Source organism: Camelina sativa, chromosome 5 (assembly GCF_030686135.1).
Source record: "Camelina sativa cultivar CO46 ecotype springtype chromosome 5, ASM3068613v1".
NCBI classification, from domain to species: domain Eukaryota; kingdom Viridiplantae; phylum Streptophyta; class Magnoliopsida; order Brassicales; family Brassicaceae; genus Camelina; species Camelina sativa.
In genome coordinates this window covers 2,948,816-2,966,454 of record NC_141884.1, presented here as the reverse complement: position 1 = coordinate 2,966,454, position 17,639 = coordinate 2,948,816, and the positions used below count along the sequence as shown (strand labels likewise).

The 17,639-nt window shown below is 37.2% G+C and overlaps 5 protein-coding genes across 7 annotated transcripts; 2 read left to right on the top strand and 3 right to left on the bottom strand.

Annotated features, from left to right (window-relative positions):
* Window positions 1–102: 102 nt before the first annotated feature.
* Window positions 103–1,968, top strand: LOC104785184 (zinc finger protein 8-like). 3 transcript variants are annotated; one of them, XM_087451950.1, is made up of 3 exons: window positions 284–1,145; window positions 1,453–1,493; window positions 1,638–1,968. In XM_087451950.1, the coding sequence occupies exons 1-2, from the start codon at window positions 369–371 to the stop codon at window positions 1,471–1,473; spliced, it is 798 nt and encodes a 265-aa protein (XP_087308076.1). In that variant the 5' UTR covers window positions 284–368; the 3' UTR covers window positions 1,474–1,493; window positions 1,638–1,968. The 3 variants fall into 3 exon arrangements, with proteins under 3 accessions (XP_010508644.2, XP_087308076.1, XP_087308075.1); XM_087451949.1 differs by having other exon boundaries at window positions 1,437–1,493; XM_010510342.3 differs by lacking the exons at window positions 1,453–1,493; window positions 1,638–1,968 and having other exon boundaries at window positions 103–1,347.
* Window positions 1,761–5,928, bottom strand: LOC104785182 (uncharacterized). Its single transcript, XM_010510339.3, has 8 exons — window positions 5,694–5,928; window positions 5,546–5,596; window positions 4,898–4,949; window positions 4,768–4,826; window positions 4,618–4,663; window positions 4,006–4,139; window positions 2,749–2,824; window positions 1,761–2,098 (listed from the first exon to the last, which is right to left on the bottom strand). The coding sequence occupies exons 1-7, from the start codon at window positions 5,817–5,819 to the stop codon at window positions 2,792–2,794; spliced, it is 501 nt and encodes a 166-aa protein (XP_010508641.1). The 5' UTR covers window positions 5,820–5,928; the 3' UTR covers window positions 1,761–2,098; window positions 2,749–2,791.
* Window positions 5,929–6,001: 73 nt separating this feature from the next.
* On the top strand, window positions 6,002–7,137 carry LOC104785180 (uncharacterized). The gene is made up of 2 exons (XM_010510336.3): window positions 6,002–6,681; window positions 6,789–7,137. The coding sequence occupies exons 1-2, from the start codon at window positions 6,075–6,077 to the stop codon at window positions 6,986–6,988; spliced, it is 807 nt and encodes a 268-aa protein (XP_010508638.1). The 5' UTR covers window positions 6,002–6,074; the 3' UTR covers window positions 6,989–7,137.
* LOC104785181 (uncharacterized) lies at window positions 7,097–12,517 on the bottom strand. Its single transcript, XM_087451948.1, has 8 exons — window positions 11,910–12,517; window positions 11,275–11,607; window positions 10,936–11,195; window positions 10,546–10,687; window positions 10,025–10,393; window positions 9,780–9,911; window positions 9,554–9,682; window positions 7,097–9,457 (listed from the first exon to the last, which is right to left on the bottom strand). The coding sequence occupies exons 1-8, from the start codon at window positions 12,021–12,023 to the stop codon at window positions 7,232–7,234; spliced, it is 3,705 nt and encodes a 1,234-aa protein (XP_087308074.1). The 5' UTR covers window positions 12,024–12,517; the 3' UTR covers window positions 7,097–7,231.
* A 1,110-nt stretch (window positions 12,518–13,627) lies between these two features.
* LOC104785179 (protein CYTOSOLIC ABA RECEPTOR KINASE 4) lies at window positions 13,628–16,229 on the bottom strand. Its single transcript, XM_010510335.2, has 8 exons — window positions 15,956–16,229; window positions 15,611–15,781; window positions 15,251–15,504; window positions 14,969–15,095; window positions 14,616–14,889; window positions 14,397–14,529; window positions 14,215–14,301; window positions 13,628–13,909 (listed from the first exon to the last, which is right to left on the bottom strand). The coding sequence occupies exons 2-8, from the start codon at window positions 15,705–15,707 to the stop codon at window positions 13,784–13,786; spliced, it is 1,098 nt and encodes a 365-aa protein (XP_010508637.1). The 5' UTR covers window positions 15,708–15,781; window positions 15,956–16,229; the 3' UTR covers window positions 13,628–13,783.
* Between the last annotated feature and the right edge of the window lie 1,410 nt (window positions 16,230–17,639).

Below are 17,639 nucleotides of genomic sequence, written 5' to 3'. Positions count from 1 at the left end.
AAAGTTTTTTTTTAAATAACAAATGCTTGATTTTTTTTTTGAAATTAGTATGAGATTTGGTTGATGGGGAGATCACTCGCTTGTATATGACAGTAAAAATATTAAGTTGTATATTTATTCTTTTGGCAAGTGAAATGTGGATCACTCTTAGTCTTACTAAAGGTGTGGATAAACGTAAAAATACTTATATACGCATGCGGCCATATATGCGCTGGTTAAGTAACAATTATTTACCTTAAAAAAGAATTTGGGAACCTCTTTAAATTAATGCAAAACCTCATCTCTTGTCTTTCTGTCTCTCAAACTGTCAACCTCATTCGTCTCAAACTCACTCATTCTTCTCTCTCTCTCTCTTTTTTCTATCTTCCATGGAAGAAACCAATGGACGAAGAGAAACTCACGATTTCATGAACGTCAACGTTGAATCTTTCTCGCAGCTTCCTTTCATCCGCCGTACTCCGCCCAAAGAAAAAGCAGCCATTATCCGTCTCTTCGGCCAAGAGCTCGTCGGAGATAACTCCGAGAACATATCTGCAGATTCTTCTGATCAAACGTCTACCAAGAACGATGAGAGCTCTGAGAATATCAAGGACAAGGAAAAGGACAAGGACAAGGAGAAAGACAGAGACAAAGACAAGGACAAAGACAACAACAACAACAACAACAACAGGAGATTCGAGTGTCACTACTGCTTCAGAAACTTCCCTACTTCTCAAGCCCTAGGTGGACATCAAAACGCTCACAAACGCGAACGTCAACACGCCAAACGCGGTTCCATGACATCATACCTTCACCATCATCATCAGCCTGACCCCCACCACGTCTACGGCTTCCTCAACAGCCACCACCACCGTCACTATCCCTCGTGGACGTCGGAACCTAGATACTACGGTGGAGGAGGACATCAAACATCGTCGTATTATTCAAGAACTACTCTTCCTCCTCCTCCTTCTTCAAATATCCCACCGACAATAAACGGAAGTCCATTAGGTTTGTGGCGTGTACCGCCTTCCACGTCAGCAAACACTATTCATCATGGCGTTTACTCAACTTCACCAGCTTCAGTGTTTAGGACGCATGAGCAAGAGACGACTAAGGAGCCTAACTGGCCGTACAGATTGATGAAACCCAATGTACAAGATCATGTGAGTCTCGATCTCCATCTTTGACATTTTTCTTCTTCTTCTTTTTTTTAACTTATAGCCGTGATGAGACGAGAAAACAAAAAACAAGAACCGGCATGGTGTGTAGATCTTGAACCTTTATGAGGTTTTCACATTCTAATGCGTTTGTACTATTAATAAAGGAATAATATTTTGGTTAATTAGTAAGATATATGTTCATCCATTTTCCTCTCACGTGTGTGTGAATGGTACAATTATTCACTTTTTGTTTGTTTTCATCTGTTCATTTCTGTGTTCTGTTACGGATTCAAGATTCTATATCTTTCAGAGAAAGAGGAACATTAATTAAGAGCCATGGAAGTCACACACGTACGTACTTTCTCTCTGTTGTTGCAGTCGAGAGAAATCTTAAGTCAAAATTGTGTATCTTAACCATTAAAAACCCAAGAAGCCTCTTTAGATGCAAATGCTTTAAGGTCTCTGTCTAATTAAACGATCTTTTACCGAATCAAGAGGCAACGAAGAAAGCTCAAGGATGGGTAAATGCAGATGTTGATGATGATTCGGTGACTGTGGGGATCACTGAAGACAATGGACAAGACAAAAGGAGTGAGAGAGAGAGAGAGAGGGAGAGAGTTGAGAAGTGAAAGTGGTCCATGATTACAAATGTAGAGTTAGCCAAAGAGAGCTTTCACATCTTTCTCAACACACAGAACCTAAAGCTAAAGCTTTTCCTCAAAAGCTTTCTTCTTTAGTTTCTTTTCAAACCTTTTTTTGGGCAATTCAAAGAGAATCATCAACTAACAAGCTGTATACCATATTTACTTGTTCATTTCTCTACCCATATACTCTGATCATCAATACAAAATGGACTTTAAAAAAAAAAAAAGTAGTTAGAATCAGCGGCACATGACCATGTTTCTTCTTATTGCCTCCATAGAACAGCCTTTGAATGAAGTCTATATGCCCAAGGCCTACAAGAATCAACAAATTATTAATCTTCTTCTATCTGAGAAGAAGCAATGATATCAATCCTCGTACCTAACATCTGACCTTCAATGGGTTACACTAATCAAACATTAAAGACAACCATATATAGCTCTACGACTTTTGCATAGACAAAGAAAATTCAAAAGCTTGACTTTTCTAGTTTTGGCAAGACTTCAGTCACAAATATATGTGGCATTGCCTCACAGTACTATAACCATACCACAATACGGATCTTTTGGCAAAAACTCGTGATGGTTACAGATACATAACGCCTATTTACTTTAGAATTACCAGCTGTGGTACGTTTCATATCAAGGCTAACCGATATATAAAAGTTAAACGACAGCTACACTTACTCTATCAAGAGTGATAATTCCAAAAGAACAACTTTGGATACTCTTACAGGTAATGCAGTTTACAAGTACTGAGATTGAACAGCAGAAGAAGTACTTTTGTTCTCAAGTTATTTATGTCCTGAAACATTGTAGTTGTAGCATATTTGCTAATGTGTAACTAACGTAACGCAAGAGGTACGTTCTTATGATACCACCAATTATCCTAAAGCTTTCAAACAAGTCTTAAGCAAATTATTGTGATAACAGGTTGCAGAAAGTGACATTGCAAAATTTCTGACCTTAAGTCTTTTTAGTCGCGGAACAGGACAGTCGCTGTCTATTTTACGGGGAAGGACCAAACGGTGCAAACTCAGCCTGTCAATCAAAAGGAGGAGAGATAAGGATTTTTCTAGACAAGTCTTATGGATGGTTTTGGAACAAGTTTTTGCAATAAGGATGTATATCATCACATGGGAACAAAAACACCAAAGGCAGAAGAAAAGACATATCAGCCCTCATGGGAACAGTTGTTTGGATGATACAAAACTGCAGAGATTAAACCAGAGAGCACAGTACCTCTGAGAATTACGTGATGCTTTTATCAAATTATGGAAAATTTAAGGATACTCAGTGAATGAATGCTGTCAAAGAGTTAACATCAAGAGCAGCTATAAAAGGACCCCACTAGTTAATGCAATGGAGAAGGAAGCATGTGATGAACAACATGATAAAAGAAGCACATAATAAAGACGTGTGAAGAGCATACACATTATATAACCTTAGGACCACTTTCTCTGCTCTCCTGTTTTTTTTTTCCTTTTATATAAGATATGTAAAAGGACTAGTGGAATTTAAGGAACATCGGCCCACAACCCTAGGAAAGTTGCAACTTGAGGATGATAGTTCGAACAGTACACATCTCAAACCCCTTAAGAAATAAAAACTCAACTCAATCTGTTTTACACAACACTGCAACCTGCCAAAATGGTCTTATTTTGGTGACCAAAAAAATCTACATAAAATTCCACCTACCCTATAGAGTATAGACCATGTGGTTAATCCTTGGGACTATGATTTCTTATACCACTAATTTTCAATAACTACTTGGCTTGCACTGTTGATCACTCGGAATCTCAGATGATCTTATGTCAGGATTCAGGAAAACAAATCAAAAGTTGTATTCATATGCAAAGGTAGCTACTGAGAAGACATGGTTCATGACTGCTTGTAAAATATGACCAGGATGATATTGTATAGATGATAAGAGTATCTTTATACAACACCGTTAAGAATCAAATACCATGGCATTAGTAGCAATGTACAGGGTATAGAAGCAGTTTTGAAGATGGCAAACAAAACCAAAACGTGAAGATGGAGAGGAACTAAAAGACATTATATTTGGTATAACTATGTTGAAGAATTAACATTATAGATGTGGTTCTCAAGAATGTGACTTGAAAAGAAAACCAAATAGAAGAAGAGATCCTGAAATAAGCTGCTTTAGCCAGAGGAGTGGAAAAGATTTTCGTTTATATCTGTGCATGACTTCAATTTACCTCTTCTTTTTGAGTTCGAGAGAGATGAGCTTCTTCGATACGGCGGGTGAGCATAGAAATTCCATAATGTGAAGCACTTGAAGATGCATAATACGAGGTGACTGTCAGCTGTGCAAACTTCGGAAGTGCATAACCTACCAGATATTATACAAAAACAAAAGTTCAGGTGCTTTCTTGAAAGAAAACAGATAGGCATATACCTAAAACAAAAGCATACGTGCAAGAAGCTACTAAATACCTACTACCACCTGGCATTTGTGCGTTTTAAACAGATAGAGGAAAATCAATCCTCTTGATGGTTTACATAATTAATGCAAGTAATTCACCTAAGGGTTAAATTTGCAACTCTACACTGTGCGGCACACCTTAATTCGTATTCTAACCAGACACTAGTGAAAAAAATGATCATGGCTCATACAATTTCTTGCATTAAAAAGCTAAAACTACAAAAGTTTCTAAACGAACAACATACTGTAAGTTCAAACACACAAGTTCTGAAGGCCATTGCACAAAAATTCAGGACAAAAAGACATTTAATCACTAATGCAGGATATATAAACAATAAATATTTAGGCACAAGAGAAGCGAGTGAGCCAAAGAAGATCATGATACCTCCAAACGCAGCTCCAACACCTGAATATACTAGCAGCAATGGAACCTATAAGGAAAAGGAATGAAAATTCATACGAGGTTCTGTCAACAGACAAGAAGAAACAGGCAGAATTTCAAAACTAGAAGACAAGGCAAGATAAAAATACATACCCCCACAAGAAAAGAGAGCCGCTTTGACCCTGGAAACCGATTTTGAAGATAGGGGATCCCTGAAAGACCAAAGAGATAAGATCCACTGTAGAAATGATATATATATGACGACATGAGAATCATGTGATACCTGTATTGAAAGCATGGACGGCACTAAGCAATCCACCAATACCAGAACCAGCCTATATAGCACAGGAGATACCTAGTTAGAAACAGAGTAGTACAACTAAATGCTCAATCATAAAAATCAATTTCCATGCTATCCAAAAGGTCATGGACTCATGGTATTCCCAACCAAACAATACTAAAAAGAAAAGTCAAAACCCAACAATGTGAATGAAAAATATCGGTGAACTGAAAAAAAATTAGAGAATATGATGCTCTGCACCCAACAGCCAAGACAAATAATTTCCAGTGAAAAAGCTTAAACACAATACTGATCAATCAGACAGCGCAATAGACCAAATTAACACTAACCTAGAAAAAACCATCTCACAAGTCAATGTGAAAAAAGGTTAAACCTTTACATGGCCAGCAGAAGAAATCAATAATCACAACGCAATCGCCTAAGATAGAATGAAAATTCTCATTCTCAACCTAATTACATCTAAAATTCAGCTGATTGTCCACACAAAACCCAATTGCATAACACCAATCAGCTCATATTGCTCAGTTAAAGAAATAAAGAAGACATTTTTTTCACAGAAAACAGCTAAAACAACCACTAAAGAGAATTCCAAAAGAGATGAATGAGATATGGGGGAATGCTAAAACTGACCACTGCAGCAGCATCGTGCAAAACTGGAGTAACCATCCACTCTCCTTTCTCCTGAGAAATGTTTTTTCCACAAAGAAACATATTCTCATACCCTCTTAACTCAAAAAACCACAAAAACACTGGAAAAAAAACTAGGCAACAAACTCACTGAATTAGGGTTTAAGAGAGAAAGGCAACGAGGACATCGAGCTGAACCCAGACCAGGATTCATAGTCGGATCATAATCAAGATTCCCACGTCGAAGCTTCTCTTCGTATACTTCTCTCGTTCCCATCCTCCCTCTCTCTCTTCTCCGATCACCGTCTCTCCGAGAATGTTCTCCGCCGTGTTGCCACGCCCATCCATAACTAAAGCCTTCTTTACGCAACTAATTAATAATGGGCCTAATGGGCTTTTTTATTACGGCCCAAATAGACACAACTACGTCATCGTCATCGTCTTCCCCCAAATTCATTCGAGATGATGCCCTACAAAATTCTGGCTGCTATCTTCTTCTCCTCGATTTAGTACAGAAACTGTAGTTTTATCAATGTACTCCCTTTCGTTTCCATCTTCTTCTTCGTCTGCCCTTTTACCTTCTCTGTTTGCTTTTGATTCTTCGCGTCTTGTCTCTTTGCAACCAAAGAAGCTAACTCGTCTTCAAAGTCACTTCTTTACTCCTAAACATGTTTCGTTTTCACAGTCTAATGTCTCTGGTTACAAAGCGTTTTGTGTTTCTTCTTCAACTTCCCCACCAGAAGGAACAGTCTCAGTAGTCGATTTCCATGAGAAAGATTGGTCTTTTCTCGAATCTATGGAAACAGACTCCACTGAACATACCGAGAAGATCGAAAAGATCATAAAAGCTGGAGAAATATCAGAATCCTCGAGGGTTTTGGTTTCAATTAGCTCAGAGGCCTTCGTTGATCGTCTGGTGGAATCTTCACCTACTCAGCTCTTGCTTATAGTCCATGACTCTCTTTTCACGTTAGCCTGTGTCAAAGAGAAGTACGACAAAGTCAAATGTTGGCAAGGGGAAATGATCTATGTCCCTGAGAAATGGTCTCCATTAGACGCTGTGTTTCTTTACTTTCTTCCAGCTTTGCCTTTCGACCTCGACGAGCTGTTCAAGACACTCTCTCAACGTTGTTCCTCAGGTACAATGTTTTGACCTTTCTTCACTCTCTCTCTCTCTTTGTATCTTTGGCTAACAATTGTTTGGGGTCTTAGTTTCTAACACATTCCGGTCTAATTCTTGGATCAGCTGCACGAGTAGTAATCAGTCACCCGCAAGGTAGACAAGGCTTGGAGCAGCAAAGGAAAGAGTTTTCAGATGTGGTCGTCTCTGATTTACCTGATGATTCCACATTGAGGGATGTTGCTAAGAAGCATTCATTTGAGCTAACCCAGTTTGTTGATGAGCAAGGACTTTATCTCGCTGTTCTGAAATCCTCCAAACAATAGATTATGTCAAAGAGACCATCATCATAAATCATCTTTTGTATGAGATCTATATAAAATATTTTTTTGTTGCCTGTTTGTTTGTGTTGTGATGAAAAGTACACCCAACAATGGAGAATTATTCTTTCTTGAGTAAAACAAAACCTTTGAAATATGCAGAGATCTTTACATGAAATAAAACAACCAAAGGTATTTTACTGCGTTCTCCATGACGCCAAAACAATCCAAGATATTGTATAAAAACTTTTAGAAGATAGAAAACCTCAATCTGTTACTTGTCTCAAACAAGTTGTACTCTTCACCAACTATGTTCTCTTTCTCCTTCTTACTATTGCCGTTAGGATCACCAAAGACATGATCTCCTGAGAACTGCAACGAGAAATCCCCTAAAATTCCATCTTTTGAATGAGCAGGATTCGACTTACTTCTTGTTGATAGAGCAACCGGGCCACCAAAGTGGAATAAGGAGAAGTTTTCCTCACCATCAGTTTGTAGACCTCCGCTCCTTGGAGTTTTCATCACAGGCATTTCTTTTAATTTCCTCTCATCTGCTTCCTTCAGATAACTGTGCTCTGATGGCTCAAGAGTTTGAGCTTGGTCCACAGTGTTCATTGTGGTGGTTTCAGCAAACGGATGGAAAACTGGAACTGGCCCGGAGTTGAAGAAAGGGGCTGCTGAATGGTTCAATGGGCTCCCGTACTGCACGCATAGAGGGGACTCTCCATTCAGACTGTATCCAAGAGGAGCAGTGTATACATAATGGTTAGGATGAGGATATTGCATTAATCCGTTGGCTGGAGCTGCAGACCATGAGACTGGAGCTTGATGATAGTAGCCCATTGTTGAAGGAGTCTGGAAGACTGATGACAATGGTATACTCTGGTTAAGCATTTGGGGATACATCATGTTTTGTGGCTGGGGCAAGTAGGAACCAGTATTAACACTTGGTACCATATTTTCCATGTTTTGGCTGGGAACCATAAAAGGAGTTCCTGCTAATTTGCTTTCCTTGTTGTCAGCTGGAAGGTTGGACATATTCTTAATCCTTAAAACGTCTCTTTCATCAATACTCTTCTCTGTCACTTTCTCTGCCATCTTCTCGTGACAGTCAGGCATACCGTTCCGAATATCCACTATATTCTCCCTTCCTTCAGATTGCGGACTGGCATCTTCGGAATCAGACATTGAGGATGATTCACTGTTTCCGTTGTTTGAAGAAGCTATATTGCTATCTCCTTCACTGGGACATGAAGAGCAATTGTCTGAACTGGAGGTTCTACTCATCATAGGATCTTTTGAGTACAGGTCATCAATCTTCTGTATTATGTGAACTTCCATCTTCTTGTCTTCCTCGGTTGAACTACTAAAATTCCCATTACCCAACTTATCTGTAGCCTTGCATAGAGACACTATGTCAGCTGACTTCACAACGGTGCTAACATCTTCAGTCTCTTCTGACTTAAATGTTGAACATGCAAGTAAAGATATGTCAGAGTTTGAGCTGTTTCGTGGATGCTTCAGCTCCACGGAGTCCAATACTTTTCTCACATTTACTGGGTCCATCATAGAAGCGTTTTGACTGTTTCTCATTTTGCTTCTTATCTCTCGTCGATTATTTGACTGCGTATACCTACTGGCTCGGTTCAGCTTGGAGATATCCAGATCAGAGTCTGGTTTGAAGATTGCTGTGGGTTCTCGCATGCCTCTGGTTGCAGATATATTAGAATCTACCTTTTCCCGGTAACCATTAATGGGTTTGCAACTGCAAGAATGGTAACCATATCTCTCACCAGTCCTGTCGTCTGAACATTGGAACTCCTCATGAGACCTAATGCTATTTGGGCTACCACCAGACTTCGAAGCTTTCACTCTCAAATTTTTATCTGACCCATTGAAGTGTCGTGAAGACATTTCTGATCTATCATTACAGTACCTTGCCTCAGAACTACTGACAAAAGAATCATTCTCTGTATATCTGCTTTTTTCTGACCACCTCAAAGAATGATCAGGCTGAACCTCTTTCCAGAATCTTGCTGTCTGATGAACAGATCTTGGATTTTCTTGCGTAAAGCACCCGTTTACATCTTCACGATCTATAATCTCCCTATCAGTGCTATCACAATAGTGGGTTTCAGCTCTTGGAGAAGTGCAACCATCCAAACACTCTCCATCTTGATCATCAAGAGATCCAGGTGAAGACAAATCTACATCTCCATTTTCAACTCCTGACTCCTCGCAACTTATAGTTTTGTTATTTTCTTCATCAAGATTTGGAGAACCTTCTTCTTCCCTCGACATATTTGGCAGTATTGCTTTATCACTAAATTTTGGATTCTTCTGCTCTTTTTCTCGTTCTTTTTCCTTCAACCTCTCCTTTCTACGAAGTTTTTTCTCCCTTTCTTTAATTCGTTTCCTTTCTTTTCGCTCCTCTTCTTCACGCTTCTCTTTCTCTTCTTCCTCTAGAAGTTTTTCCTGCAAATGTTGAGATGATGGAGTTGTGGGACAGATAAAAGCGTAAGTGTGTTGTTAAATTGCGTAGATTGTCTAAATGGCCGCGAACAAACAAACCTGCTTCTCCAAGGTGACAATTTCCTTGCAGGCAATATGAACACGTTGCTCTAATAGTTTTGATGAAAGGCAGACAAATATACTGTGTGCATTTTGACGGGCTGTACCTTCCCTAAATGCCTTTTCAACCTAAGATATTATCACGCAAAGATAAAAATGAATACACCTAAGTACAGCACAAAATAACAATGAATGGAAAGTGTACTAAGAGGAAGCTAAAACAAACCTGCTCCTTGAAAATAACCGTTGCAGCATCTAGAAGAAACTCTCGAGCAAGTTCTGGACTCTTAGCATGCTTTTGTGGACGCAAGCACTCACCATCAAGCTCATTCCCATCTTTGTCTATCATGACTTCATCCTTATAAATCATTGGAAACACAATGATAATTATTTTAACAAGGGGATATCATATCTGCAAAGTTGTAAATATTTGAAGGCTTTGTGCCGCAAAGCTTATGAATCTTCAGTTACCTCTTCTTCCTCAGCCTCTTCAGCATGCTCAAAAAACATTCGAATGCATTCCCCTCTTTTAATTGAAACAAAGCCATCCCCAACCACAAGCCTGGAGTGAACGCATTGTTGGCCTCTCAATGCATGGGCTTTGACGGATATCTCGGAGGAGCGGCCATTTTTTTTAAATGCTCTAAGAGTAATGTAACATTCGTGTAATCCACGAAGATCTATGCCCTTGACTTGGGCACTCCGATCGTTGCCGACATATTTGAACTCGAGGATATCAGATTCACCTTCTCCAGTTCCAATAGCCCACTCGAATTGATGATATCCAGCATTCTCTGTAAAATATTGACTCCAATCTGCTCGGACAGAATCAACGTCCACCTGAGAAAATGCAATTACACTTCTGATTCTACCTTCCAATATAAGCCTCTCCCAGATATATTGATAAATTTACTCTTTAAAATCAAAGCTCTTGTAGTATAGGATAAAGGAATCTACAAAGTAAGAGGAAATGATTAAGAAAGATAAAAGACCTGATACTGAAAGGCTGTATCGGCAACACAAAACCATTCGGTACATCTTGGCTCTCTCTGCATTCGTTTAAGCTCCTTAAGTTCTTTAAATTCCCGATTAACATTTTTTCTGCAGTCTCTACAAAACTTTTTGCAGTTGAATCTGTAGTTTGAAAGGTCAACATGTTATTAAGGAAAGGAAAAGAAGTCACAAGACAACGAAAAGAAGAGAAGGAGAACATAACAGCTAAGTAATGCATACAATGACTTGATAGGCACAACCCAAAGTCGAAAATACTGAATCCCTAATCATTATCTAACTTAAAATATGGTCAGGATCATATCGAAATACTTTTTTAACTGAACGTGTGACAGAACATCCAAGAATTTTGAATCAGCAAATAAACAAACCTGTCATTTAGTCTTTCCACGAAATCCTCTTCTTTCATTCTCAAAAGTGACAATCGACTTTCCTCTTCAAGTGCAGACCAAAAATCCACTAATGTATCACAAGAGAGCCTGGTGGTATGCAAAGCACATGTTTCTCTAGTTCCATGACCTTTACCATAACCAGCAATCCCTTGACTTAGCCAAACCCGACCTCCGCCACCACAAGCATCGGGATAAAGCAACTCACGTTCCCTCTCTCGAGCACGGGCACTTTCAAACACCTGCTAGAGCTAATAGATTAGTTTAGGTAAAACTGGACCAACCAAACCAAGTACAGGGAAAACCATTGATGAAACTTACAGTTTGAAGCCCTTTGAAAGATTTTGCATACAAAAAGCAGTCTTGAAGTGTGAGAGATCCCTCACGTGTAGTGCTGAGACCTCCCCAGCGATGAATAGCAGGGTTCTGGTACGCAACCGTATATCTCTTACTGGCGGCTGATTTACCATCGGTTTGATCTTTTAATACTTTCCGTTGAGCGGCCCTCCCACTTGCAACAATCTGCGAGAAACCTTCCTTCAGCAGGCGGTGGCATCTGGAACAGCACATGTTCTTGCGAGCTTGCTCAAACAAAACCTGCTTATCAATCCTAAGAAGCTCCTCCCTAGCTTTCGGCGTCAGCTCACTCCAGAACTGTAACACGTAAGTTCATATAAAAATGGTGTTTCGAGTATAGTAAATCACAAGAAAACGTGAACGCATACAAAACCACGATTTCGGATTTGTCCTGCGACCAGAGTAAACCTATAAACTAAGATCCAATAATCAAAACCACCTAAGGCTGAATCAAGCAAATCAATCAAAAGTAACCTAAAACAAATCATGAAGCAAAAGACACGGACGAAGAAGGAAACGATCCAATCTGGGATAAAATTCAACGTAAGAACAAAAAAAAAATCAGAGAATCGAATCGGAAGAAGAAGAAGAAGAAGTACCTTTTGCAACTGATCGTAGCTAACTCCATCGACATCGTCAGACCAAAACCCAGAAGAGTAATGCTCATTTCTCTGTGCTAAACCCGGCATCGTTTTACACTTATCTTTGTTCATCAACCAAATGATTCCATTAATCCTTTTCTCCTCTCACACGCGAAAACTTAAAACCTCAGGGAAATTAGAAAAAAAAAAAAAAAGCGACTCCGTTCCGATTGAATTCTTCTCGAATCCGTGACAACGAAATGAATCCAAAATCGAATCGGGAAATAAGCGTTCGATCGAGATCTGTAAGTAAAATGGATAATCCGAATTTAAAAAAATAAAAACCCGGATTACGTCAAAATAAGAATCCTGAAACGAAGGAATCGAATCAAAGAAATTGAATTTGGGATTGGGATTGGGAAAGAGAAGCGAAACAGGAGGGTTCGTCGGGGCGATGACGACGAGATTCGCAGCTGAGTTATATATATTACTGCTGCTGGCTTGGGTATCAATAGAGGAGGAGGACGAGACGGGTTTGTTATTTTTATTAAATAAATAAAAAAAGTTAGAAAAAAATAAAAACCTAAAATGTGCTTTACTGTTATTTACTTTCTTTACATTCTGGTAAAAAGTGATATAAATCTATCCATTTTTATTACAATTTTAATGACGGTATTTAATATTTTTTAACCAAAAAAAATCCCAATGTGTCTCTCTCATTTTCTTATTTTTTTCCCCCCAATTATAATAAATAAATAAAATCATTTTTTTCTTTCTATATTTTTTAAAATATAAAGTTGTGGTGGTGAGTTAAAAAAAAGAGTTGTGGTGAATGTGGTTTGTTTAGCTTCATATGGGTTTACTTGTTTAGTGAACTAGTGGGTCAATGTGTGGAACTGTGGATGTCGTCATTGTGTTGTTTTTATTCATGATTCTGAGATATATATAACACGATTGAAACTTATAAAATATTACTAAAAATTACAATTTTGATATATATAAAGAAAGAAGATAAAAGTATTTTTTTTTGTTGAAATTTTTGATATGCAGAGTGGTAAAAAGAAGTTTCCAGTGTTGGTAACTGAATCAAAAGAAAAAGGAAAAATGGAAAGATGACTCCCACAAGAATTGAGATGTGTACATTTGGCAAACCAAAAAGAAAGATTGGGGAATAAGATAAAACGAATAAAAGAAAGATGCAATTTATGACATTTGTCTCTCTTTACAAAAAATGGTTAAACGTATTTAAGATACCTTAATTTCTGATATTATAATCAGATACTAATAATTGTAAAGTTAATTACCGACATTGACATCTTGTTCTCTATCCCACAATATAGTAAACCTATTATTCTAAAAAAAATATACTCATTCTTAAATATAGAATCTGATTATCTTTATATATATATGACCATTTTCTATGTATATTTTAAGTAATTATCCAAAACTAGGTCAACGGATTAGAGGTATCCAATCTACATAAGTCTATATAAATAAACTTTTATTGACAAGTGTAGTAATCTTAAAAAAAAAAAAAACTTTAATGGATCATACTTTAAAATAATCTCTCACATAAATTATATAGTTTTGTAAAAGTTAATGAATAGAAAAGCAAACATTTTTCTCGAATTTTAAAATCTCACAACCATTTCTTGCATTGACTCCTCAAAAAGTGAGAGTTTTGATTTAAAGTTCGATTTAAGGCTTTTAGATACAACAACCAAGAACGAAAGGGGTTTTAAACCAATGAAAAATTATTAGTTACATTCAATAAAATAACAACATCTTATAACCAATAATCATAATAATTCGAATAGAACAGAGAGAAAAAAAATAGCCATACCAAACAACAACAACAAGATTAAAAGGAAGAGTAATGGTGAATTGGTTATTTAGGAAGTAGAATCAGGACCAGCCGGCTTAGAATTAAGAAGAGGCTGAAGTGCCTTGACAACGATGGTCATGTTTGGTCGAAAATCTGCCTCGTACTGAACACACAAGGCCGCCACCGCTGCCAACTGTTCGACCACCCACGAAGAAAATTCATTATTACAAAACTAATTAAACCAAAACGATCATATATCCTATGTCCTCAACTCAAGATTGCAATGTCACTAGCTTTCAATATGAGACGCATAACTAATACCTAAATGCACTCGGACATTTGGTTACCATGAAAGCTACAAAAACCGATCGATCTCTAGGATAACTAGGTATTTCATGCTTAATAAAAGTTAAAGGTCTATAAGTCATAAAACCAATCATCGAACACCAATAATGACAACGTTTTATGTATATATATCAAAAGAAATATAGAACGGACCTTGGCGACTGCTTTGGGAGGGAAGTCATTGTTAAGTTTCGGATCTATACATTGTTTCACTTTGTCTTCACTTAATCTTGGAGTTGCCTATATAACAAGAAGACAAAAGTAAGAGGGCTTAATAAGGATAAATATGGAGTCCTTCGAACATATATATTATATACGTTAATATGTGTACGTACCCAAGTAACAAGACTTTGTTGACCTTTAGGCATGGTATGATCTACGGGTTTTCTTCCTGTCAAGAGCTCCAATAGCACAACACCAAAACTATACACATCACTCTTCTGCGTTATTTGTCCTGTCATTGCATACCTAAGACAATAAAACTCTTACGTTATCAAGAACCATCCGATTGTTACGTTTTAAACAAATGAATTGATTGGTTTATGGTATAATACTCTGGAGCGTGATAGCCAAACGTTCCCAAAACACGAGTAGAGTGAAGCCTAGCCGCAGTATCGGAGGAAGCGTTGGTCAAGTTGAAATCAGCCATTTTGGCCACAAAGTCATCAAACAACAAGACATTGCTCGACCTCACGTCCCTATGGACTATTGGTGGCTGGACCTTCTCGTGAAGGAACTCAAGCCCTTTAGCTGCTCCATATGCGATCTTCACCCTTTGGTTCCAATTCAGCACTGGTCCTGGCTCAGCCCCTTGCACACCCTTTCGCCCTAAAGATTCGATTGATCCATGTATATATCACATACGATTCACTATACTATATGAGTTGTGAAAGTTGAAATTACGTACCATGTAATACATCGTGTAAAGAACCTTTGGTTGCAAACTGGTAGATGAGAATGCGGTTATTTGCCTCCAAGCAGTACCCTAGCAACTCCACAAAGTGGTCGTTTTTGAGCCGAGATACCACCGATAACTTGCCATTTTAAATAGAAGTTAGATTAGCAAATACCATTAGTTTGATCTAAACAGATAGAGAACAAAATAGTTTTAACCTAATAGGGAACACATTGGTATATGCTTTTAACATTTTAGCCTAATGGTATATGAACGATAAGTTTGTAAGTGTACCTGTGAGGTGAAATCGGAGTCGGGTTCTTCAGAAGAGCTAGCATCAAGCTTCTTAATAGCAACAGCTTCTCCCTTAAACTTGCCGCAGAAAACACGTCCATAAGAACCTTCACCGATGAGTGCCTTGTTGCCGAAGTTACCCGCCATTCTGTTCAACTCATCCAATGCAACAGAAGGGATCTCTATGGGCAAAACCTTTGCTGGAGCTCCTGGTCTCGCTGCGTTTGGATTCCTCGGTTCCCCTCTATTCCCACCTATTTCACACACACGCAGAAACGCAAAACGCAAATGTTCGTGTTGTTAAACTCAGAACATAAAAATGTATGTCAACGAACGGGTGAGGAAAATTAGGGAACTCACCGCCAAAATTGGGATTCCCGGCTTTGTTAGGAGGGGCTGCATACTGGTTTGCGGGCGGGCCGGCGGGTTCCTCATCCGCACCACTGCAACAGAACATATCTTCAGATCTTTTGCCAACACGGGTTTTGTCTTCTTGTTCTGTTTCGGTTCTGTTTCTGTCAATGTCTTTATCTGTTGAAAACATATGAAAATGTATATCATCAACATGCATATGTTTCCCATGTTTTAGAATCTAAAATTTCGTTTGTTTAGAGAAAAAAGCGAGTTTTGAAACAACAGAACATATTCCAGATCATATCAAGATTGTGAAAAATCTTCAAGAATCAAAACATTATGATTGGTTACCTCGATTCTGCCATTGAAATCAATCCAAGAAAATGACGATGATGGAGAGAGTGAATGTTTCAGAAAACCCTCAAAGGAAGGATCCGTATATTCTCAAAAGTTTGAATAATGTTAGGGGAAAAATAAAATCAACGAGCCTGAAATTTTTAGAAATCTGGGGAAAAAAAAGAGTTTGAGAAAAAAAAAGAAAAAAAATTAATGTTGTTAGAATTATTATTGCAAGTCTCTCTGTGTTCTCTGTTCCGCGATAAAGTCGGGAGCAAAAAAAAAACACATTCGCTTAATAGTTTTGTTATTTTAATATAACCATTACCAACGTAGGAAAATGTTAAGTAGCCTTCACGTCTTGCACGTCCTCTCCGAACCATAATACGACCTATCTTTGTAATCATTCATATTTCTAAATTCTGACCCATCATTTAGTTGAAATTCATAATTTATCAGTTTGGTAGGTAGAAAAATAATATAAAATTTTAATTAATACTATATATAGTTTTTAGTTTTTTTTTCTTTGATAAAATAACTTTTAAAACAACATAAATGATAACTCAAAATATAAATAAAAGAACATTTGTGTTAAAAGATAAAAATAAAATATTATAATACTTTTGCATTTATTTGTTATTGTATATCTACTTAAATTATTAATAAATCTAAAAATATTTTAGAAAAAAATGATATAAACATACCCGTGTAAAAAGTATATATTATTTATAATTATTATGTCACAAGAACTAACAATTATAATAAGAAAAATAGTAATAGTATATAGCCTAGATTTTAGTGGAAAAACATTATTTAGCCGAAATAAAAGCACATATAAATTTGATTTTTTCTGTTCTCATGAATAAAACTATATGGTTGCATAGAGATGAAAAAAATGAGTTAAACAAAAAAAATTGAAGAACATTCAACTCATTGCTCAGAAATATAGGAGATGAATAAGTTGAACAAATTTATTTTATAATTTATTCATTTTTCCAATTTTTTGGGTTAAATGATTGGTTGAATTTTCATTCAACTTATTCATATGGGTTAAATAAATTAATGAGCACAAACCAGAAAAAAATAAATTAAAAAAAAAAGAACAAAAAAAAACCCAAATTTAGAATAATAAAAGCCCAAACTTTTTTAGAGTAAGCTTAAAGTAAGCTTACAGATCAAGCCAACGGAGAAATGGAAATTGGAGATTATATTTAGGAGTTATCTAAATATAATAAGAAGTTAAAGAATAAGAAATTTTCCCATTAGGAATAGGATATATACTTAAGAGTTTTATAGATAAGAGATGGTAGGTTGTAGCATAACTTATGAGTTGAGAGATTGAGAGAGATAATTTAAGTTTTGAGTTATTTTCTTAAGCTAATAAAGAGATTTATTCTTTATAATTTGTGTTCTTAAAATCTTTCAATTCTAGAAAACTTAGGGCCAACAGATGGGAGGTTCTTTAGGTAGGGTTTATGATTTTTTTTCCCTCTTCTTCGTCTCGAAAATCTCTCTCTTTCTCTCTCACTACCTTGCTAAAGCATCAAAAAGATTTCACACGTTAGCACTTGAGAAGGCCTTCGTAGACCACAAGAAACAACAAGAGGTAGGCCTATTTTTTTCTTGTCCTTTTGCAATTCACTTTTTGATATATTTTTTACTATTAATTAATTAAGATCGAAGTCAGTTAACGCAGCCC